At 39.2% G+C, this 24,579-nt stretch overlaps 1 protein-coding gene across 4 annotated transcripts in view; it reads right to left on the bottom strand.

Moving 5' to 3' along the window:
• Nucleotides 1-5,375: 5,375 nt before the first annotated feature.
• CDKL4 (cyclin dependent kinase like 4) overlaps nt 5,376-24,579 on the bottom strand; it is a 54,890-nt gene continuing 35,686 nt past the window's right edge. For 3 of the 4 annotated variants that reach the window (XM_027555076.1, XM_027555072.1, XM_027555073.1), the window contains 6 exons: nt 20,123-20,213; nt 18,869-19,066; nt 17,136-17,218; nt 14,686-14,742; nt 12,550-12,684; nt 5,376-10,290 (listed from right to left, as the gene is read on the bottom strand). In XM_027555076.1, the coding sequence (XP_027410877.1) occupies nt 10,189-10,290; nt 12,550-12,684; nt 14,686-14,742; nt 17,136-17,218; nt 18,869-19,066; nt 20,123-20,213 (666 nt within the window). In that variant the 3' untranslated portion in view covers nt 5,376-10,188. The other variant, XM_027555074.1, reaches the window with a different exon arrangement.

The raw sequence follows: 24,579 nt of genomic DNA on the forward strand, positions 1-24,579 counted from the left end.
AGCCCACACCGCCCTTTTCTCTACATTCTGATGACAAACAGCTCTAGGGAAAGCTGTTCCTTGAAACAAATTCACACCAAAATTCTAACTGGTACTTTTTCTCCCTAATAGCTTCTCAGTGGGGTTATTTTGGAACCCAGATGCATTTCTAAATGTTAAGGCAGAACGAAGAAGGGATTTTTATCTCTTCTAAGCCAGTCGGTCTATAAGGTAGACTCAGTCATGGTTTTGCTCTATTTCAAGGCATAAAGTGTTCAGGATGCAGGGAAAGGTAAGCTGGTGAGTAGCAGGGCAAATGGGAAGATGCCCTTTGTCCTAGACTGGAGGTACTGTGAACCATCCAGGTATTAACCCAGCAAAGCTCTCTGAAATTTGGGGAAATAATAGCCGAGGTTACATTTGGAATCTGGAATTTTAAATGGAAGAAGGGACTTCCAGTGGACCCCTTGAAGCCAACTCATGGCTAAACCCCCACAATTTAGAGGGAACATCTAATGGAGTCAATTTTGGTGAGAGTTTTTGCTAAATTGGATTACACTGAAGAAATAACAGAGTGTATGACATCCAAGGAGACATTAATCATTTAAAAAAAAAAACATATTTTAGAGAGTTATTTGAATTCAACCTAAGATTACTTCCAAATTTAGTTTACATAAGATAGTGCTGGTATTTTACAGGAGGTTCTTATGTAAGACAAAATTAAATTCAGGATGGTTTTCTCTGACTAAAAGACTACAGGTGGTAGGGGGAGGAGATTAGCAAAATCAGGAGAAGGGAAATTGAATAACGACTAGGTCTTTGTCAGAGCAGAGTGGAGTGATGTGTACTTGGTAAAGGAAGAAACTGGTGATAAAAGATAGGGATTCAAGTCCAAGAAAAGTAGCCACAGTGGTTGTGTGGCTAGAGAGGAGGATAATTAGGAAGGAGGAAGGGAGGGACGGTGGAAAGGAGATCTTGACAGGAGGACGGTTGCTGGACGAGTGACAGATACTGATTCTTTCTCCAACTGGCACCTCTGACAATTTCCCGCCTTTCCTTTTTTTCTCTCAGTGCAAGTATTTCTCAAAGATTAGGATGGACTTTTCTTCTCACTCACAGCACTTCCTCACTGCCTCAGGAATAAGAGTTGTGTATACAACCTCAGTTGCCAGAATACACAAATTAAATTAAGATTTATATCCCAATACAAAATAAAAAGTTTAAAGTTTGGAAAAATAAAAACAGACAGAAAAAAGCTTTGCGTCTCTAGCTTGGATCTCTTGCTTTTTCTCTAGTTGAGTTTTCCATGGCTAATCATCCTGGGCTGTTTAACCCACACAATATTAAATTTGTTTTGTGTATTCCCATACCTGAGATGCTTTTTTCTGGGACTTCCCCTGGTGTTCCATTGTTTACAAATCCTCTTTCCAATGCAGGGAACCCAGGTTCTATCCCTGGTCGGGGAAGTAAGATTCCACTTGCCTCTGGACAACCAGGTCCACAGGCAACTAAGCCTGCGTGATGCAACAACGTGCCCATGCAGCCACACTGTTTTTAAAAAAGTGGTTTTTTTCCTTCTTCTTCAAAATTTAGTTGTACTTCCCCAGCCAACTCTTCTATCTCTGATGATTCTGACTTTCAGGAAATCTCTCGAATCCCTCAGAGTCATGGTCAGATTATTTCATGGTGCTTGTGTTGGTGTCTTTAGGTTTTCTGGTGAGGTCTTAATTTGTGCCTTTTTGGCTAAATCCCACTAATTGGATTCGTCTTCGTGGTTACATATTCCACTGAGGGCTTTACAATTCTGTTTCTTCCTTGTACTTGACAGTGTTTGCTAGGTAATATGTGGACATTTAAAACAGTGCCAATAAACTAAGTTGTGTACATAGAAAAACTTGACATTTTTATTTGCTAGAAGGTAAGCTCTTTCTCATGTTAGAAATGCAAGAGCTGCCAAATGGAAGATAGGAGCTGTTGAGTAAGATGAGTTCTCCCCGCTCTTTGGGAGGGAACATGGCAACTAGTGTAATTAAACAACTCTATTTATTTCAAGGGATCACATATTAAACTGTAGAAGTTAATATATTCAAAAGTTCTAGAAGGTATTAAAAATAATAATCAATATTTACATAGCTCCTCATGTTACCAAGCATATTAACATAATTGTTTCCCTTAATACTTTTAACAACTTCAGGTTGTTAAAAATTCTCATTTTAGAGTTGAAGACACTGATGATCAAAGGTCATGACCTGTAAGTGGCAAAGCCAAAATCTGACCTCCGGTTGGATGCCTTTCAGGTTAAAGGAGAAAGAGGGCAAATGTGGAAAGACAAGGGCACCAGTTATCTTGAAGAGTCAAAAGCGCTAGAGATCTTTGGTTATGAGCAGAAGCTCATTTCAGTGTAGATCAGTCTTTCCGCTAACATCCAGAAGATGACCTAGCTGATGTCTAGTGAGTATGATAATGAGTGAAGAGCACTGGTTAAAGAACACTCATCAGGACCCAAACTGACTGCTTATTTATTTTTTTTTTGGCAGGGTGACAAAAGAGAAAATGAGTAGTCTGGCATCTATCCAGTTATCTAACATAGATGTAAATATTTTTCTTGCAAAAAGAAGGAAATCACCTATTGGATCACTGTGAAGATATCAAGCAAATTTCTAGCTAGAATGTACTCATAGATTTGATAGAATACAATGTCTGGACCATTTCTTCATTATGGTGTTTTAGATTTCCCCCATAGGGTGGTTATACATGTTTTATGAGAAGATGATTTCCCCTGGGAAGTAGAGCAGCGTTGACTAAGATAAATAAGAATCAAAGACAGAGGCCAATGGGTAACTGGGAAGAAGGATTTTTAGATTCCCTAGAGTATATTCTAGGCTAAATAACATCTGACCCCCAAATTATAATCTGAAAAGATACATGTAAAAAGTGTTTAAAGCAGCACTATTTACAATAGCCAAGACATAGAACCAACCTAAATGTTTATCGACAGATGAATGGATAAAGAATGAATACAATAAATGTGGTATTCCATACAATGGAATGTTTTGTTGTTGTTGAGTCTCTAAATCGTGTCCAACTCTCTGTGACCCCATGGACTGCAGCATGCCAGGCTTCCCTGTCCTTCACTAACTCCCAGAGTTTGCTCAAATTCATGTCCATTGAGTTGGTGATGTTATCCAACCCTCTCAGCCTCTGCTGCTCCTCCTCCCTTGGCTTCAATCTTTCCCAGCATCAGGGTCTTTTCCAATGAGTCAGCTCTTCACATCTGGTGAAGAGGTGGCCAAAGTATTGGAACTTCAGCTTCAGCATCAGTCCTTTCAGTGAATATTCACAGATATCCAATGAATATTCAATCAACTATTCAGTTCAGTTCAGTTGCTCAGTCATTTCCGACTCTTTGAGACCCATGAATTGCAGCACGCCAGGCCTCCCTGTCCATCACCAACTCCCGGAGTACTCCCCCATAAAAAGGATGAAATAATGCCATATGCAGCAACATGGATGGATGTAGAGATTACCATACCAAGTGAAGTAAGTCCAAAAGAAAAAGAGAAACACCATGTGATATCAGTTACATGTGGAATCTAAAATGTAACACAAATGAACATATCTATGAAATAGAAAGCTTTCCCTGGTGGCTCAGCTGGTAAAGAATCCACCTGCAATGTGGGTGACCTGGATTCAATCCCTGGGTTGGGAAGATCCACTGGAGATGGAAACTGCTACCCACTCCAGTGTTCTGGCCTGGAGAATTACATTGATTGTGTAGTCCATGGGGCTGCAAAGAATTGGACACAACTGAGCGCCTTTCATTCATTCATCCATGAAATAGAAACAAACTCACAGAGAGAACAGACTTACCGTTGCCAAAGGGGAGGGGGCTGGGGAAGAAAGGACTGGTGGTTTGGGATTGTTTAGTTGTTGTGTCTGACTCTTTTGCAATCCCATGGATTGTAGTCCACCAGGCTCCTTTGTCCCTGGGATTTTCCAGGCAAGAATACTGGAATGGGTTGCCTTTCCTTCTCCAGATGCAAACTATTACATTTAGAATGGATAAACAACTATCCTGTTGTATAGCACAGGCAACTATATTCAATATCTTGTGAAAAAACAATAATGAAAAATAATATATATATATAAAACTGAATCACTTAGAGGTACAGCAGAAAGTAACACAACACTGTAAAGCAACTATACTTCAACAAAATTAAAAAGAAAACTTTATGCCTTACTTAAAGTTTGCATATAAATTGAAAACATGTTTCTCCACTGAACAGTATACAATTTAAAAACATACTGTTTCAGTTATCTATTGCTGCGTAACAAATCCAACCTGGAAAGTAGTGGTTTAAAACCACTGGTTTATTATTTCTTATAGTTTGGTAGGTTGACTGGGCTCAGCTGGGCAGTTATTCTGTTCTACCTGATGCTGGCTAGGGATGCTGATTTGGGGACCTTCAGCTGGTGGCTACACTGAGTTGGAAAGCCCAGGAAGGCTTCACTCACATGACTGGCTCCCTTGGTGCCCCTCTAGCAGCCTCTTCCTCTCCATGTGGTATCTCATCATTTAGTTGTATCTAGCTCAAGCTTCTTTAGAGCATGGAGGCTGGCTTTCCCAGAGAGAAATGACAGACTTCTCTGTCTGAGGAAGAAGCTGCCAGACCTTTCAAGGACTAAGCCCAGAAATGGCACAGGGCATCTATGGAAGACATGGGTCATAAGATGAAGAGAGGGAGCGAGACTTCATCTCTTGGTAAGAGGAGTGCAAAGTGTCATGGTAAAACTGATGTAGGTTGAGAGAAATTGTTGCAGCTACCATTGGAAATAATTGACCACACTCTTTTTACATAAGTGCTATTAAAAATAATGAAAGCAGAAAGGTTAGTTCAGAAAAAAATAAAAGAACTGAAGTATATTTAAATAGTGACTCATTCATTATTTTATCAATTGTTTTTCTCTCTGATCATTAGTCTAAGTTTGGTCTTGAGCCTTTTCGTGTTTTTAAACCTATAACAGAAACTAGCTTGGGCTTGAAGATACAAGAACATCTTGCGGCTTAAGTATCGTAAAGGGCCAGAAAAAAATATTTGAACTGGAGGAAAAACAATCTTAGAGCCTCAAAGTAAAGTTGTAAAGATGTTCTCAGAGATAAACATCAAGCCGGTCAGACTGGAAAAATTTTTGCTAGTTTTCCATTTGTAAAAATTCCCAGCCCCAGGCAACAAAAGGAATAGTTTGCTACATCAGCTGTTCAGATATTCCAACTGATAGGAAATTAAATAACAAATTCTGGAATTAACATATGAAGATGACAGTTTTTCTCACTTAAATACAAAGTAATAGTCAATAGACTAATACCTGAGTTGAACAAAAATTAGGAGACAGAAATAGTTCTAACTTTTATTAAAATAAGCTAAAGAACATATTCAGGTTAAGTGATATATTCGAATATAAAGTCACCAAAGTTTTTAATCCCATTCTCAGGTTTTACAAGTATCTTAAGATAAATAAAAAAATATTATGTATATTTAACATAATACAACTAAAACTGTTTGCAGTACATTATATCTAGAAGTCTAAATTGTCATTATGCTATCTATCAAATGCTAATTGAATCACAGCCATAAGTTCATGTGATTTGAAGTAGACCTGCTTTTATACAAACATGTCCTAAAATCATAAGTAGACACACAACATCTTCAAAGTAACAATATTTAGAGATACAGTCAGTGACTAGCGTTCAGGACAGAAAAGAAGAATTGTAACTTTATAAATACAAGTCATTTATATGCCTGTTAAATAGGAAAAAAAATTCTTGGCTTGATTATAAGCTTTGAGGATAAGTTAAATATAAGGTTGACTGAGCCTGTGTCCCTGTTGTTGAAATATAAAACAGATAAAATTCAGTTCTATTTGTAGAATTCCATTGTTATCATTTACTGAAACTACCAAAAGTTTTACTGAAGTTAGAAATGTACTGAATGTTCTTTGCCTTAATGGATATCTTAAATTAGTATTTCACAGCATATGTCATTTCCAAGCTAATTAGAGTTAGATTAAATCAGCAAAGAATGATTACATATTACTCTGCATTTTGAAAGCACACCTGTTTGATTTACATTAATTAAAAACAATCCAGTGATAATTAGCTTTAAAATTTAATTTTGTTTATCAAATTGACCTCTGTTAGGTGGTTGTCTGTAAACTGCTATTCACTTGATAGAACTAGCAGGGGGCGGTGTGTGTGTGTTTGTGTGAGTATGAAAGAAAGGAGGTGAGAGAGAGAAAGAGGGAGATCTCCTTGCTCCTGGCTAAATCATAAAGAGCAAAATGTATTTTGATATTGTTAACCAGTCTCGAGAAAGACTATTTTAGTGGAAGATACATCCAAGACACAAATACCATGCCCCACAGAGAATCACAGAAGTTTAGAGCTGAAGGGGAGCCTAACGTATTATTTCATTTATCCACTTTCTTATCTTACAAATGAGAAAATGAAGGCAAAAGAAAGTTACATATTGTGACAAGGCTACACAGACCTAGAACCAGTGTCCTAACTTCCAGACCAAATGGTATTTCTATTATTGTCTAAATTACCACTCTTGACTTTTCATCTTCTGTCAAAACAAGAATGACATTGTTGAGTTAATGATTCTAGTAGAAAACACATACACATATATACCCAGCATACTACTTTAACTTGCAAGTGTTAATGTCTTAATGACATCTTAATGTCTTAACTATATGCATTAAAATCTATACACTTGTGATTTCACTATTACCTTACACTAGTACCCCAATTTTCCAAGATTCTACTGTTTGTGGAATTTTAGGATCATTCCTATTTTGGGAGTATGTTTTAATTTAAAATATATACTTATATTTTTTGGAGAATTCTGTGCCATTCAAGTTGTTCCAAAACCAGGATTGGAAGTTGCTGGTGGTAACAAATGACAAAGAAAGTGCCACCTTTTAAAAAAACTGTAATTCTACGGCAAGTATGAACAAGGACCTTACAACATGTTCGGAACTGAAAATTGTTCATCTTATTAAAAAGAACATATTAATTTTCTTATGTCCTGTAGTTTGGGGAATGTGCAAGAGCACTAAAAGACAGTGAGAGAGCTCCTTAGCAGAGGGACATTCTCCCTGCTCACTTCTTCATCCCTGCACTCTGCTGTTTCCCTTTACTCAATCACCTCCCTAATCCAAAGCATTTGACAGCTGCCTCTTGAATACCACTTTTTAATGGTTCAGTCTTGTTAAAACAATCTTTAAAAAGTGACCCCCCTCAAGGGCTTTGTGGTTGGAGCAAGTCTGAACAACTGCATGGATATATCATCAGGACCGAAATGGGGACTAAAGACAGAGTCCAAGCAAAGAGGCCTACGGGGCTGATAAAGTTGAATCAGATGTCCTCTCTAGGTATTATGTATTATACTTTCTTCTTTCCTGAAGCAGCAGCAGCACTAAGAATAAATAAGGTCTGCATTTTTAATTGTAAAGTGCCCTGAGAAAGGAAGGAAAGAAAGAAGAATGAAAGAGAAGGAAGGGAGGAAGGAGAAAGAAAGAGAAAAAGAAAGAAAGAGAGCAACTTGGAGAGTCTCAGGTATGTGTGTGTGGAAAGTGAGAAAACCAGGGCACCAAGAGCTCACACTAATGTGGAGAAAGGAGTATTCAGATGGTGTCACTCACCATGACGGTGTCGTATTTGGACAGCCCTGGGAAAGAGCTCTGTAAGTAAATTAGAAAGCCTGGAAGCTGGCACGGGTGAGACAAGCCCCAGGTAAGCCAGCAAGTGTGCAAGGCTGTAGAAGGAAACGCGTGGTTATAGAATCACGTGGGCTTCTGCAAAGAGCAAGCCTATTTGCTGAGGAGAACTTTTACAAAAGTCATTACTTAATTTGGGGACGAGTACCGCTGTCTTCCATGCAGCTGAGAAATGCAAGGGAGCCTGCAAAGTACAGAGGTGAGAAATCCGCACTCTGTAAAGAGTCGCACTTCGAGATGTGTGCCCCTGAGCGACCTAGGTGTCTGAGGTGCTCCACGGCCTGGGCCACCCAGGGAAAGATAAGCATGCAAATGTCTATCAGAAGATTCCTTTTCTTCAAGGTAATATGACTACACTGGAACATTTTTCTAAGCATTAGATGCTTTCACCTCTCCTCTCTCCAGTGATACCTAAATGATGGATTTGTCTAAGGAACAGAATGGAGAGAGAGATGCTAGTTTGAAAGGATTCTTAAACATGAGCAAAAATTAAGGGAAGACAGTTATCCAACCAACCTCTGCCCAAAACTCCATTGTTGTTTGAAGCAGTTATAAAATGGATAATGGGGTCTTGCGCTGTCTTAATTTCTGCATGTAAGCTCACATTTAGGTGAGCTTGAACAGCATGAGTGGTTTGGCAATAAGAAGGCTTAAATGATTAAAAAAAAACCCACTATGAAAGCTAAAAATAAATCTTTAATCAATGTTGCTTTTATCTTTTATTCCTCATTGTTCTTGTACCTGTGGTATCATCCTACTAAAAATGCAAAAAATCTGAAGAGACACATTCTGATAATAAGATGAAAATAAAGAAGATCCTAAGCAGGCTATATTCACACTAAGAATATTAAATGGTCAAATAAGCTCACCTCAAATATCTTTAGTTAGCACAGAACTATTGTTTAGATGTCATAACTCCTCAATAAAGAGATGCACCCAAGTACTTGATTGAGATTCTCTGAAAGTTCACAGGGCCATGTTTATATGTGCAGCAGACTTTTAGAGATGAACATGAGGTGGAACTGTGCTTCCTTAATAACAATTTATGCTTGGTGTCTTAGTGTCAAATACGAGGAATTTCTGGAATTAGGTGTATTTGCAAAATTTGACCATGTTTAGGTATGCCAGACCCCGAAGCAGAAAAAAGTTAATGAAATCATCTTAACATTTATTGATAAAGATGCCACTGTTTTGTGCCTTTATGCCAGTCAGTGATAGACAGCCTCATGTTATTATTTTATTTTTATTTATTTTTTCCTCATGCTATTATTTTACATGAGTTCCTTACTAGCAAACTAAAAGTACTTTCGAACAGTTTGTACCATTTTTAGATGTCCAGGATAAAAGGGATCTACTCTGATGCTTCAAAATTTATAATTATAAATATGTACTTACACGTATGTATGTGTGTGTCAAGTTTACTTGGGAAAACGTCCCAACATAAATTCAACTCACTTATTGAGGTGTTTTTTTGTTTGTGTCTTTTTTTTGACAAGAGACACAAAATGAAGTTAACTGAATGATAATCTTTCTGCTCTCAGAAGTGTTTACAAACTTGACCTGACCATGATGCCCAGGGCAAGTTTATAGAGTGTATGGATGCAAATGTTTGGAAGAGAGTGTTGACAATGAGATGTTTAGAAAATACACCCAGGAGGATAGGTTTAGGTACTGAGATGGCTTAATCAGGAGGAGAAAAGGATAAGGAACTGTGATGCACCAAAGGACAGGAGAAGGCAGTCAGTTATTCTAGGGTGTGATGTCACAAGGATGGTAATTCCTCGCAGTTCATCCACTATTTTCTATGTAAATGTACGGCATGTTCTCTAGCTAGCTTTAAAAATAGAATTGTCAATGTCTTATGAGACAGAGAAAGTAGAGTCTGCCCTGGAATTAAGGGATAAACCTAGATGACATTTCAAGGTTCCCTTCCTACACCAACATAAAAACACAGAATAAAATACCAGGATTAACTCAACAGACCTGGCTGCAACAAGAGCCAATTAAAATGCAGAAATATAATGCCATTTCTTACACAAACAATGGCTAGGCAAGCAATCTGATATTGCTCTAAGACTGTATGTGGTCAGCTGAAGTAAGATGGTATATGTAAATCTTTTTCATAAATCAAAGGATAAGTTCACAAATTCTCAATACAAGTTGCTTCAAGAGGGGCTGCTCTGATAAAATCGAAAATCTCTCCTCCATATGTGCAGTTTCAAATGCTGTTAACATTTATAGAAAATGTTCTAAAAGATAAACTTGGCATGTAAAAAACACAGGCAGAGGAATCAGTAATGATCAGAGCAAAACAATTCTAGAAAGCATCTTAATTTTCATATGGCTCATTTGCATCTGAAACACTGAGACTCCCTATCTCTCTGGTACAAAAATGTGTATACGTATTAAATTACTTTCCTCTTGAAAGAACTAAATGTTTGGAAGATGATCAAATTTTAACTGGAGGACTTGTTTTCTTCCATCAGGTGTGGGGGAGATGTGGCTTCCTGGTATGAGAGGCAACAGTTGATTCTAACAGCAGAACAAGACAAAAATAAGAAAGTAAATTGAAAACAATTCCTATTGGTACAGTTTGATTTCAAGGTGGTAAAACAAAAGGATACATACAGTACAAAGATGTCAAAAGACATCAATTTAAAAAATTAAACAGAGTTACGTTTCTAAAAATTGTGGTTCTGATACTTGAAAATTAGTTTATATTATTCATTATAGGATACTCAGGGACGTACTATGATCTGTTTCAATGAATTCATTTCTGAGTATCTGGTCAGGGTTTAAAAGAAAACTTCCCACCAGCTATTAAACAAAAAGCGCAAGAGTCTACATTTTACTCATCTCAGATTTTTAACTTCAGATATTAATTTTAGGATATTAGCAGAACAGCAAAGATCTAAAATCTCTTTACTATCAACTTTAAACAATATTTAGGCTTAAGGAGATTGTTGGTCAATCACTCAGAGATACAGAATCTTTATTTTCTGATATGGTAAGATGTCTAAGAAAAACGTGCATGCTCAGAAAGAAAATCAAAATTTGGAAGATGTCTCTGTCTTTCTCTTGGCCTTGCTCTCTAGGGCCTTCTGGTGTGCCGGGCTGCCCTGGGCCTTCTCCATCTCCGCCTGATGGAGGGAGACGGTTAGGCATGGTCTCGTGGGGGGCGCTCTGGAGGGGCTGACACACAAGATGGACAGGCTGCAGCTGGCTAGGACAGAGAACATGACATCTTTGTAAACGAAATTCTCTAGATGCATGCTGCTCTTGGTGTTTCTTTTCCTTCTGTTGTCCTGTGTCTTTGGGAAGACTTATTCAGCTGAGTTATGAAGTATTAAAGAAAGGGTAGCACAGCTGTGAACTGGAGATGTAAGGGACAGCAGCATCCCCACCCACCTGGGGGCGAGCGCAGTGGAAAGTGGCCCAGGGACCAAGAGGCAGGGTGGAGCCCTGCCCATCCCCTCTCCCCACGACAAAGGTCCAGGAGCTGGTGAGATGTTTTTGAGGGGACAGTGTTTTTACACACAATTCACACTATTTCAAATTTGAACAAACCGTAATTTCTTGGTTAAGTAAACAGTATTGGGCTTGAACTTGCAAGCATGTAACTTGAATAGTTAAAGGGCCTATGTAATAAAAATTTGGATTTTTATCTTGGATAAAGATTTGGGATACACAGACGTCATCTTAACATTTCATCTTACTGATCAGTTTGACCCTTCTCTCCCAAAAAACTTCTATTTTAACTACTGAAAGAGACTACTTTCTTCCTTTATGGCAAAGATGCTAATGGGAAGATAGGTGAACAGAAAAGTAGATCAGAGGTGGAGAATTAAGCAAACGCAAAATGTGATGAGTGTCAGTTTTCTGAGAAATGGAAACTTATCATCTTGACTTATCAATAAGCAATGTTTACCTACTTACTGAGCTTCCCCAGTGACTCAGATGGTAAAGAATCTGTCTGCAATGCAGGAGACCTGGGTTCAATCCCTGGGTCGGGAAGATCCCCAGGAGAAGGGAATGGCTACCCACTATTTATTTGAATACTATTTATTAAGTACCTTCGATGTGACAGATATTATTTTAGGTGCTAGGGATGCAGGTGAGGGGGGAAAGAAGTCTAAACCCAAAGAAACCTACTTCCATGGAGTTTGTTTCCACTTCAGTGTTGTCTGAAAGCAAGTAAATGGTAGTTGCCTAATAAGCCATAGAATCAACATCTATCTTTATATTCACCATATTAATCTATAATATTGGCATATTTTAGGACAGGATTGGTTCTCAGATATCTGAGTTTCAACTTTTTGAATCTGTCCAGAGCTTGTCTTTGGCTACCAGGAAAAGCCTAGGAAAGGCAGACTAAGGTGCCTGCCATGGGTGAAAGAATAGAACAGTCAAGTTTCTTATTATACACGTGGAGGCTACAGAAAGGTACAAGGATTCTTCCATAATGCCTGTTAAAGTCAGTTCAGCTGTAATCCGGGCTTAGTTGTATGAAACTGTTGTGTCTTGGGTACATGATTCGGTGGGGAGGATATCCAATCAGTGTAACAAAAGAACTGTGCAATAACTTTAAGTATACTTGGAATAAGATTTTGCGGCAATCTGGAAACTTTCAGTTTTATGGTTTTTATTGCATCAATCACAATTTCTATTAGACAAACAAACATAATTAAACCAGTGCAAAGAAAAGATCTTGGTGCCCGCCTAGTCTCACTTTGAGAGGTAGAGAAGGAAAATAATCATTTTTATAGCACTTTAACTTTGGAACCGAGGTACCTGCTGACGCCTTCTGTTTCTTCCTTCATTACGTGCTTTTCTTTTAATTTGGTCCTCTTGAAAAGAATCAAAGTAGGGGCTCTCCAGGAGTTGGGCACAGGTTAATCTGTCATCTGGATTCATCTTCAGACACTCCTTTGGAAGACGGGAAGAGCAAAGAAGATATTAAAAAGAGGAGCCTGTATTGTTACTGTACCCTAAAACTCTGAATAACAACTTGGTAGAGCAAACACAAGTTTAGAAGATCTTCGAGTTTGTATAGTATCCAGAACCTGAAACTTGTTAATAACTGGAATTGCTCTTCTTTTGCCAATTCAAAGTCTTTTGAGGGCAGACTTGATGCACAGTCAATGTTTTGAAGGGGGTCAATGTAGGTCAGGTGTGTGTCACTTGTAAAGCAAATAGCTTGTAGGACTTCACAAAATGTGGTCCCTAGGCCAGCTACCAGAGAAGGCAATGGCACCCCACTCCAGTACTTTTGCCTGGAAAATCCCATGGACGGAGGAGCCTGGTAGGTTGCAGTCCATGGAGTCGCTAGAGTCGGACACCACTGAGTGACTTCACTTTCACTTTTCACTTTCATGCATTGGAGAAGGAAATGGCAACCCACTCCAGTGTTCTTGCCTGGAGAATCCCAGGGACAGAGGAGCCTAATGGGCTGCTGTCTATGGGGTGGCACAGAGTCGGACACGACTGAAGCGACTTAGCAGCAGCAGCAGCAGGCCAGCTACATCAGCATCACCTGGAAATTGCTAGAAATACAAATTTCTTGGTTCAACCCCAAGTCTACTGAATCAAATGCCCTGGGGGTAGGGCCAAACAATCTGTGGGCTTTTAATCTGTATTTAACAAGCCAACAAAGTTGGGGAATTAGACTTCCAGGATAGGATCTGCAGAATGCTGGGTTAGAGCAGGTCAGAGCAGTGAGAGGCAGAAAGCAGGTGAGGTCCAGTGGAGCAGTGGTAAGGGCAATCTAAGAGTTCAGAGGTGTGGGGCTCTTGGTCTCAGGAGGACTCAGACTGAAGGAATCCAGTACGCTGGATAGAACCTGGGCAGTGGCCAGCACGAGTACAAAGGCTGGTCTACACCGTTGACTCTAGGTCACTCTGATGGCTCTACTTCCTAGATCAGAAGAGTTTCAAACTGTGGTGTTCATCATAATTACCTAGGGAGAGGCTTAAAGATATAAACTCCAAGGTCCTATTCATAGAGATTCTGCTTCTGTAAATCTGAGGTTATTTACTGGAATGTGTATTTTTAAATAGCTCATTCTGATGAGTAGTCATTTTGATGAGTGGTATGGAAGCCATTGCTATAAATATGACTTAATTGGTTGTTAAAGATAGATACTCATACTGGTATCTCCATCCCTGCCCCATTAAAGGCTTTCAGTATCCATGGTGAATGGAAGAGTCACACTTTCTAGCATGGTCTCAGCCGGTCAAGCAAGAATGGCAGACTGGTCATAGATGAGCTTCTTCTGCTTTTTTATTAGAACTTGTTCTTTGTTTGACCCTGGTACAGGGGCTACATTCAGTATCGACATGGTTCTGATTTTGCCTGATCTTCTACTGATTTATTTAACAAGCAATTTAGAATTTTAGTGAACCCAGTGTATCTAAAAGGTTATCAGTTCAACATGTAATATTTTAAAAATTATTAATGAAATATTTTATATTCTTCTAAAAGGTAATTTTCATAGAAATATAGAACATCTCAATTCTAATCAGCCATAGTTCAACTGCTCAGTAGGAACATGGCTAGTGGCCACCCTATTGGATAGCATAGTTCTTGATTTTCCAACTTAAAGGGAATACATTCATCCTCATAAATTTCCATAGTCTGAAATACACTGACGTAACTGTCAAATTTCCTAATGAATGCAAAAGCATGGTGTTCATCATAGCTATAATCATTCTCTTTTATCTTCTACTAATTTTAAAGGATATATTGGAAAGATTTAGTGTTTAAACCACTGATGTTCCTCTAATTGTAATTATTTCACAGTTCTTTAATAGTTTCAATGACCACATTTTTACATTGGCTTTATTTGACCTACTGTCCACCCATCCCAGAGTTACCAGCTCCAGTTATTATGATTTCCAGTCAATACGGTTATAATTGATTCTTAGGTACCTTCATGAAACTCAAAGCCACAGGATGAACATCTGAGAACTTTTCTTCAAGAGTTTCCTAAAAAACAGAGTAAAGCATTTCAATGTTATATAACAAGAAAGTAGCAGATATTTAAAATATATTAGTATTAAGAATACTTTGGAGAAAGTCCCTTAATACGTTATATAATTCCTTTCAAAGATTTTTTAAAATCTTAATTTTACATGATTTTACACTATAGTGTAATAAAAAAAGCTGAAGTTATTTTCTTAATTTTACAATGTCTTACAATTGGTGTTTGGTAAATGCTCATTCTAAATGTCCCCTTCAGTACCATAAAATCTACTTATAGGGATACCCAACCTACTTATAGGGGTGCTTTGAACATTAATGAAAACACACTGAACTGCATGAATAAGAGCACTACAGAAAGCAAAGGAATGATGAATGCAAAACTCAAATAGTAAGCAAGGAACAGAATGGGACTGAGGAAGAGAATGTGGGGAGGGGGAAGCTTCCAAGTTAACGGCACCATTCTCCTTCTTTTTGTCTGTGCTGGGTCTGCGCTGCTTTGCGAGGGCTTTTCCTAGTTGCAGCCAGTGGGCACTACTCTTTGCTGCAGTGCCCGGGCTTCTCTTGGCGGTGGCGTCTCTTATTGTGGAGCGCGGGCCTAGGCACGCAGGCTCAGCAGTCGAGGCTCATGGGCTCTAGTGTGCGCCTCAGTAGCTGTGGCGCTCTGGCTTACCTGCCCAGAGGCATGTGGCATCTCCCCAGACCAGGGACTGAACCCATGTCTCCTGCATTGGCATGCAGGTTCTTATTCACTGCATCACCAGGGAACTACTGTATTTTAGTCTTTAAACTAAACATGTTTTATGAATATTATTTTTAATTCAACCTCTATACTTGTAATTAAACATTTAACCTTTCATTATATGTGTTAAGAGTCTTAACAAACATAATAAAATAGAAGTCCAGTATATAAATCAAGGTATTATATGAAATAAATTGAAGATGAACAGGTGTTTAGAGAAGCCAGGGCCATTTGAACCCAATGGTTCACAGGTGCCATAAATCATGACCTGGCTTAACAGATTCTCCCTTCCTCCACATCACTCTGTCTTCAACACATTGGGAGCAGGGCACAAGCCTTCCCTGATGGTCCTTTCATTGTATAGGCAGAATAAAGCTGGGTTAAAACTCAACATTTAAAAAACTAAGATCATAGCATCCGGTTCCATCACTTCATGGCAATAGATGGGGAAGAAAGTGGAAGCAGTGACAGATTTTATTTTCTTGGGCTCCAAAATCACTGCAGATGGTGAGTGCAGCCATGAAATGAAAAGATGCTTGCTCCTTGGAAGAAAAGCTTTGACAAACCTAGACAGCGTATTAAAAAGCAGAGACATCACTTGGCCAACCAAGGTCCATATAGTCAATGCTATGGCTTTTCCAGTAGTCATGTACAGATGTGAGAGCTGGACCATTAAGAAGGCTGAGTGCCAAAGAATTGATGCTTTCAAACTGTGGTGCTGGAGAAAACTCTTGAGAGTCCCTTGGATAGCAATAAGATCTAACCAGTCAATCCTAAAGGAAATCAGCCCTGAATATTCATTGGAAGAACTAATGTTGAAGATGAAGCTCCAATACTTTGGCCACCTGATGCAAAGAGCTGACTCACTGGAAAAGACCCTGATGCTGGGAAAGACTGAGGGCAGGAGGAAAAGGGGGCAACAGATGATGAGATGGTTGGATGGCATCATTGACTCAAAGGACATGAGTTTGAGCAAACTCTGGGAGATAGTGAAGGACAGGGAAGCCCGATATCCTGCAGTCCATGGGATTGCAAAGAGTCGGATGTGAAACTTAGCAGACCAACAACAACAGACCATGTGGAGTTTTAAAGTTCAAAGCCCAAACTCAGGTAACACAGATAAGAAATCAATGACCACAAAGACCACAGCGAGGGTGTAGAGGTGATCACTGGGGTTTGCAGTTTTGATTTCAATACAGTAAAGATCGTTTTGTGGAATGACCTTCCACGTGAAAAGACATGTTGTAAAAAGATGGTTTGTATTGATTTGAGGTTTCAGAAGCTGAAAAAAATAGAGAATGCATCTGTTTTTCAAAATAAATATAACTAAGTACTTTTTATGAGAAAATAATTATTTTATAATTATTTCAGGGAAAGGTACTTGACTGTTTTGATTAAAAGGCTCACCATATTTATGAAGGAAAGAAAGATGCTTTCAATTCACATTTAAAATTAAGTTAATCTTTGGATAGGGCAAGAAAACTTTTAAAGCCTTCTCCTGGTTCATTTTATGTAGTTTTTACATGGTTTATTCGACCTGTATCAGTATGTCATAAGGAGAACAGGAGTTCAAAGCACAAATATTAAAAGAGAAACAACCACCCCTTTAAAGAAAGTAGCAGCACAAAGAGCGAAACACCAAAATCAAGCAATTTACCATCTCTTCTGGTTCAGGAATACTGATGCCATGGAAAAACTGGTTACTTTTAAAGATAGATTGATGTCTTGGGATTAGCTTTCCTGTAAAATACAAACCACATAACTGACGATTAATTTTAGTTAAAGACAGCATCGTGCTTCAACAGTTAATTTCCGAGGTCCAGATGTAAAAGAAAGACTGAGCCTGATCATTTCCTCTAAATTTGGGAGAAACTGGTCCCTGCAAAAACTATGCCTTCTCAGGTAAGATCGGTGCTGCCAACTCTCTTTGCCACACGTGGCTTGCTCTGTTATTTGTGCGTGCCTGCTCAGTTACGTTAGTCGTGCCTAACTTTGTGACCCTATGGACTGTAGCCCACTAGGCTCCTCTGTCCATGTGATTCTCCAAGCAAGAATACTGGAGTGGGTTGCCATGCCCTTCTCCAGGGGATCTTTCTGACCCAGGGATCGAACCTACATCTCCTGCACTGCAGGTGGATTCCTTACCCACTGAGCCACCCGGAAAGCCCCAGTCTGTCATTCAGCTGCCATCAGAGGAGGAGGTAAGCAAGTGGTGTGGAGAGCTTTACATATATGATCTCATTTAATCTTATAACTATCTCATGATGGTTGCAATTTCTTTATCTCTACTGTCCCAGTGAGAGAATGAGGCTCAGAGGCTTGATAACCTGCCTCAAGTCACACAGTCATTAGGTGACAGACCTGAGATTCAAACTCAGATCTGTCTAATATCTGCCTAATGTAAATTTCTACAGTCCTTAGAGGAAATCAGTTAAACAGCATAAGCTTAAGGTGTGGCCTATAGTGAAACACTACTCCACATCTTCCAGGGCTTGGAATTCTCCAGAAGAAGGTGTGGGAACCACACAGGGAATCAGACAGCAGCAGTTCCCTTGCCTGGCAGCCATGCTGCCAGGAGAGCCTACAGGAAGTGATTACTAAATAGCCATCTTGTGCGTGGCTTGCCTCTTTGTTCACACCCAGGCTGAGGTGTAAGCTTGCAGCTGATCTTTTGGGTTATGTTCTCTTCCAACCAGGTGGAAAGGGCAAGAGTTGAGAACAGTGACATGGGATGAAAGCTCATGAGAGAGAGCACTGCAGTCCATTCTCATTCTTCAATTGTTAATAACTAGTTGTACGACTTCAGGTCATTCATGCAAGCTCCTAGAGCCTCAGTTTCCTCATTTGTGAAAACAGGCACAATGAAAAATGTTATAATGTTCTTAGTGGATTTTTATTAAGACTGAGATGGTGTGTGTGAGAGCAATCTGTCAATCTTACATATAGAGGAGTGGAGTTGAAAGCTGCAATAGAGGCTGTATAGCCTGCAAGACCTAAAATATTTACCATTTGGCCCTGTATAGAAAAAGTTTGCTGATCCCTGTGCTAGAGGAAAGGGGGGAAAAAGCAGAAACTGCATTTGATTAAGTGTCTTCAGAGTAAGCTCTATGCAGCTGACTCACACCCTTAGCCCCATCTTAGCCTGATAAGGAAAGTAAATGTATACTTTATTGCACAGCTAATTGACTTGACTTGGAACGGCATCTGAAACTCCTCACTGAGAGGAGTTAGGGCTCCACACATTGAGAAAAGGGTTGGGCTTTGGCTACAATCCAGAACAGCCGCCCTCAGCGGCACTTTGGAGACAACAGAAAGCTCTTGTTCATTATAATGACATACTACTACTACTACAAGTTAGCAACTCTGTAAGCCATAAAATGTAACTTATACCCAATGTTCTGATTATCAGATAAAGTTGGTCCACATCTGATTTTCCAGGCCAGAGCGGCTGGCCTGTCAGCAGCTCTGCAAAAACACAACCAGTAGCCCATATGTCGACTGAAGAACCATACTGGGTATCCCCCACAAGAAGTTCGGGAGCTCGGTACCATCTTGTAGCGACGTAGTCAGTGTAGGCATCTCCTGGAACTGCAAATGCATCAAGAGCAGGTCAGGCTCTCTGAAGAGATCAGCGTCAATAATTCTCAGAAGCCACGTTTCTCCTAACGCAGTGACGCACTAACCCAGGGAACTGTTACACTGTGTACTCAGAGAGTAAATTCCCCTTCCATACTATTAATATAAAATAGACAAGCAACAAGGATACACTGTGTAGTTCAGGAGATTATAACCATTACCTTGTAATAAGCTATCAATATAATGGAGTATAATCTGCAAAAATGCTGAATCACTATACTGCACACCTGAAACTAACATAATACTATAAATCTATACTATAGTATATTAACATAATATATAAATTTTTTAAAAATTCAACTTCCAAAGATACCTTAGCTATTTATTAACATCTATGTAATCCCAAAGAGAGAGGCCCAGGGTGAGGGCATGGGGAGAATTTCTGTAGTGCAGCTTTGAGAATAAACCAGCTTCCCAAAGCACTGTCAGGTCCTGTCAACAAACTGACTACGCGCACACCCACCTTGCAATGTGTCTGTTGTTAACACATGTTTCCACTTGCTGCAGAGTTTTAGATTCAGGGGGAGATAGTTACCTGTCCCCCCATTCCTTTGGTTCCTCTCTCTCTGGGATGACTTCTTTGCTTCTCAGCACTGTCTCTGAATCCTCTCTGTAATTTACAGTTCACTCTCCCAGTCTCATCAGCTCCATGAAGATTTTCCCAACCACTCTAGATCACGTTAGTATCTCCCTCCGGGGAACCATCTGCCTCTTCGCTTTAGCACTTTATTGCCAATCATCTTGTGTTAGTCTTTTGTTTCTTCTACTTCGGATTATAAGTGCATGAAGACCAGAAATGCATCTTTTAGTTCTCTTCCTTTCCTATGCGCACAGCACATAAATGTGGCTGCGTATGAACTAATGTACTGACTAAAAAATTAAAGTGAAATTTCCCTTTCTGAATAATAACACTATAACAATTAGCATAATTCAATATCTAAAGAATTTAAACTATATCATTTCATAATTATCTGTATTGCATAACTTAGTAAAAAACTTGCTACTTACTCAGAATTCGTGCAAACCCAAAGTCACAGATCTTGATTATTCCTTGCTTAGTTATTAGAATATTTTCAGGTTTTACATCTCTGTGAATACACTGTAAGAAAATATTTAATTATTTCCCTGAGTCATCAAAACAACAAAGCATAATAAACATTAACTATTAGTTTCAATGATAAACACAGGCTGTGAGATAAACACAAATATGGTTTTCCTTCTTTTTTTCTAAAACCTTAAATTAGCAATTTTTAATTTGTAAATCTTGTCATAACAAAAAAGTTGCTATACTAGGGAAAAAATTAAAATAATTATTGGATGGGAAAACTGAAAAAAAATTTTTTGAGAAGGGTGTATTATATAATTATTTCTTCCACTTTTTACTGAGCCCTATTTGAATAGTAAGAGGTAGAACCCTGAATGAAACAAGAAAGTCCTAGTGTATAGCATAGAGAACTATAGTCACTATCCTATGATAAACCATAAAGAGAAAGAATATTAAAAAATAATATATATGTATAACTGAATCCCTTTGCTGTACAGCAGTAATTAACACAACATTGTAAATCAACTATACTTTAATTAAAAAAAAAAAAAAAAAACCCTGAATGAGATTATACCCAGAGTGCCTCTAATAAGAACAGCTGTCACCCAAGAATCACAATTCAGGTTGCATAAATATTACAGATTTGAGAAACTGGAAAAACATTCAAATGACAACAAAAAGAAAATGCATCAGAGGGACCATCTTATTTACCCTCTGGTCAGGATGTGTGAAAGGGAGCTGAGTTCACAGACCAGAGCTGTCCTAGGCCAGCTGGAACCTATGGCCACCTATTAACAAGAGATACCAAAGATTCAGCCTCAGGAGACGAGTATCCTCAACAGTGAGCTAATCTGCAACCATGAACAGCTTTCTTGAGGTGTGACCTCATGATGGAGTCGCTCCTGGGAGACCAGGTTGCCACTGGGAGGCACTCTCCCCTTAGAGTCCTCTCCAGTGGAGAACTCGCAACTTGCTGCACCATCCCAGGACCCTCAGTGAAGCAAATGCTCCTTTCCGGCTGTGAGAGGGCCAAGCTGGGGGCGTGCATGACGGTGGGCTGAGTGAACCCCACCCACTCTTATCCCAGAAATGGCTACTGCGTGCTGTGGATGCCCCAGGAGAAAACAGCTCAGGCCCTCGTCTTCAGAACTTTAGCTTTCCAGGTTATTCTCCCTCCAAACAAGCAAATAGGTTAAAAACGATCTTGCTCTTCTTCTACAACTCAGCCCTCACACGGAGCTCTGGACTTCTCAGAGCACTTCCACATGAATTAGTGCATCCTTGCAATGATCCTGTGCTGGCAGGTGGCAACCGCTGGACTCCTGATTTAGTACCACAACAATCAGCTCCCTCTGCCTGACTTCTCTGTTGTGATGTCAGTCCCTTTAAATATTCCTTTCAAACTGATGATTTTGAAAAAAAAAAAAAATTTTTTTTTTGCTCTTATAATAGCTATCTAAGAAGAGAAAATGTTGAATGCTAAATTCATTCTGGGTCATGGAAAAAAAAAATCCGGCACTCATACTGCAAGCTTGTTTGTATTTAGTCTCAATTACTGTCAACTGTTTCATCATTTGTATGGCCATCAGCTAGAAGAAACCTTTTAAGGCCTCTTAAAAGTCCGAAGGCCTTAGATGGTAATTTTTAAAGCTACACTGTTCTAACATAACCAACATAGTTTTCATCCTACCTTTTAGGCAACACATTTATGAAAACTGGATTAACACTGAGTCATATTCACCTATAATAGCTACTGATTTAATAAGAACAGGTTATGTCCTTCAGATGAGTCTGCAGCAAATTCTAAGTTTCTGAATTATGTGTGGTACTACCAGGTAAATGGACTTATACTGCTACCTGTCTAGTGGCCTACTGAAATATGCAAATCCCTGTGAAATTTACAGCCACTTGTTTTCCAACCAAAATATACAACAGCTAATGAAGTACAGACAAGTCCCAAAGAAACAGAGAAAATCATTTAGTGTAGGTACAGGTAAGAGAAGCTACAAATAAAGAAGAATAGATGGGAGTACTGGAGAAGGAAAAAGAGAGTAAAAATCACAGGAACAGTAAGAACCAGAGCATGGAGAACAGAAGATGCTTTGACATACAGCATTCACTTTCTCCAATGCAAAATTGCACTCAAGTGTAAACTCTGTATGCCTCTTGCAATCAACTTATTTTCCACCAAAGAAAAAGAAAGTTGTAAGTCAGGGGAATCAAAACATTTTAATAAACTTGGGTTTCATACACAGCTTTTAGCAAACATTGCTTAAACTGGGTTATGCTGGCTGATGTACAATCTCATTTTTACAGACTCACAAGCCAGTAGGAAGAGGTATCCATGGTATTTTAAACTTGATCCTTAATTCTAAGAACCATCTCCAGAAACTTCCCTGCCAGAAGCTGCCTCTTTACATAAGCCTGAATGGACATCTGAGAAGGTTGTTCTTTGAGCCTTATGGACGGACACTCATAATCAGAGAGGAAAGAAGCCTCCTTGACAACTAGGACACTGATATCAACAAGACGATAATGGATGTTATAGCCAGACACACTCACATTTTGGAAGTCACTGTAATTTTGCCATTTTGATATGGAGTTTTTTTTTTTTTTTTTGCCACACTGCATGGCTTATAGGATCCTAGTTCACCAACCAGGGATTCAACCGGGAACCACAGCAGAGAAAACACTGAGCTCTAAACATTGGACTGCCAGGAAATTCCCAGACATGAAGTTATTTTTCTCTAATTGATACATCAAATACATAAAAATTCATGAGTTGATAATGATGTTAAAGGGTCACTTCAGTTACCTCACTCTAGCCATATCATAGGGTAAAAAAGAACAAAATGAGTAGGTATTTTCTTAAGTCCAGTGCTTCTCAAAATTTAATGTGTACACGAATCTCTTGGAGATCTTGTTAAATATGCAGATTCTGACTCAGTAGATCTGGAATGAGCCTGAGAGTCTGAATTTCTAATGAGCTCTCAGGAGACCTTCACCAACCACACTCTGAGTAACAAGGCCTTAATCCCTTACTACCTTGACCTTGGCTGGGATAACTGCTCTGGAGATAAAAGATAGTCATGGTCACCACTGTGAATCTTCAGCAACAACATGGGTGGGATTGCCTTTCCTATTTGAGAGTATCATGAGGGCTCCTTTAAAATAAGGAGGGTATAAAGGTTTTAGATGTAGTATTGTAACAGCTTATATATGATTTAGACTGTTTCCCTTTGCATATGTTTCAACTAATAGGTTTATTTTAAAAAGATACACAAAGGTTTACCATAGTGTAAGAAAAATGGGGTAACCAGAGTTCAGAAGTAATTTTCTTGTCAGAGAAAGAAAGTCTGTCTGAAAAATTATCCATTTGTAATAAAGGTCACGGGTTATAAGTGGGAGGTTTTCAATATTTTAAGGTTTAAGGTATAGAACATGTTGTTCCAAGCAGAGGAATGGTGGCAGTTGCACAGAGCTACAAGCACATTTGGGTTCACTCTAAACAGTAAGTCATAATCAGGTAGGTAAGTTGATTGATGGACTCATTCATTCATACATTCATCCAGTTACTCCATAAATGTTTCCTGAACACCATATATAAAAAGATCCAGACCAGGCATTAAAGAGATACATACAAAGATAAACCATCCACAGAGACTGCATTCAAGCTTATAATCTGATTATATAGAGCAAAGATCATGGCATCTGGTCCCATCACTTCATGGGAAATGGATGGGGAAACAGTGGAAACAGTGTCAGACTTTATTTTTTTGGGCTCCAAAATCACTGCAGATGGTGACTGCAGCCATGAAATTAAAAGATGCTTACTCCTTGGAAGAAAAGTTATGACCAACCTAGATAGCATATTGAAAAGCAGAGACATTACTTTGCCAACAAAGGTCCATCTAGTCAAGGCTATGGTTTCTCCAGTGGTTATGTATGGATGTGAGAGTTGGACTGTGAAGAAAGCTGAGTGCCGAAGAATTGATGCTTTTGAACTGTGGTGTTGGAGAAGACTCGAGAGTCCCTTGGACTGCAAGGAGATCCAACCAGTCCATTCTAAAGGAGATCAGCCCTGGGTGTTCTTTGGATGGAATGATGCTAAAGCTGAAACTCCAGTATTTTGGCCACCTCATGCGAAGAGTTGACTCATTGGAAAAGACTCTGATGCTGGGAGGGATTTGGGGGCAGGAGGAGAAGGGGATGACAGAGGATGAGATGGCTGGATGGCATCACTGACTTGATGGACGTGAGTCTGAGTGAACTCCGGGAGATGGTGATGGACAGGGAGGCCTGGCCTGCTGCAATTCATGGGGTCGCAAAGAGTTGGACACGACTGAGCGACTGAACTGAACTGAATACACAAATAGTTATGGTAAATAAAATTTTTTAAAAATCATTTTAATTACCCATA

The sequence above is a fragment of the Bos indicus x Bos taurus genome, chromosome 11 (genome assembly GCF_003369695.1).
Source record: "Bos indicus x Bos taurus breed Angus x Brahman F1 hybrid chromosome 11, Bos_hybrid_MaternalHap_v2.0, whole genome shotgun sequence".
NCBI lineage: Eukaryota > Metazoa > Chordata > Mammalia > Artiodactyla > Bovidae > Bos > Bos indicus x Bos taurus.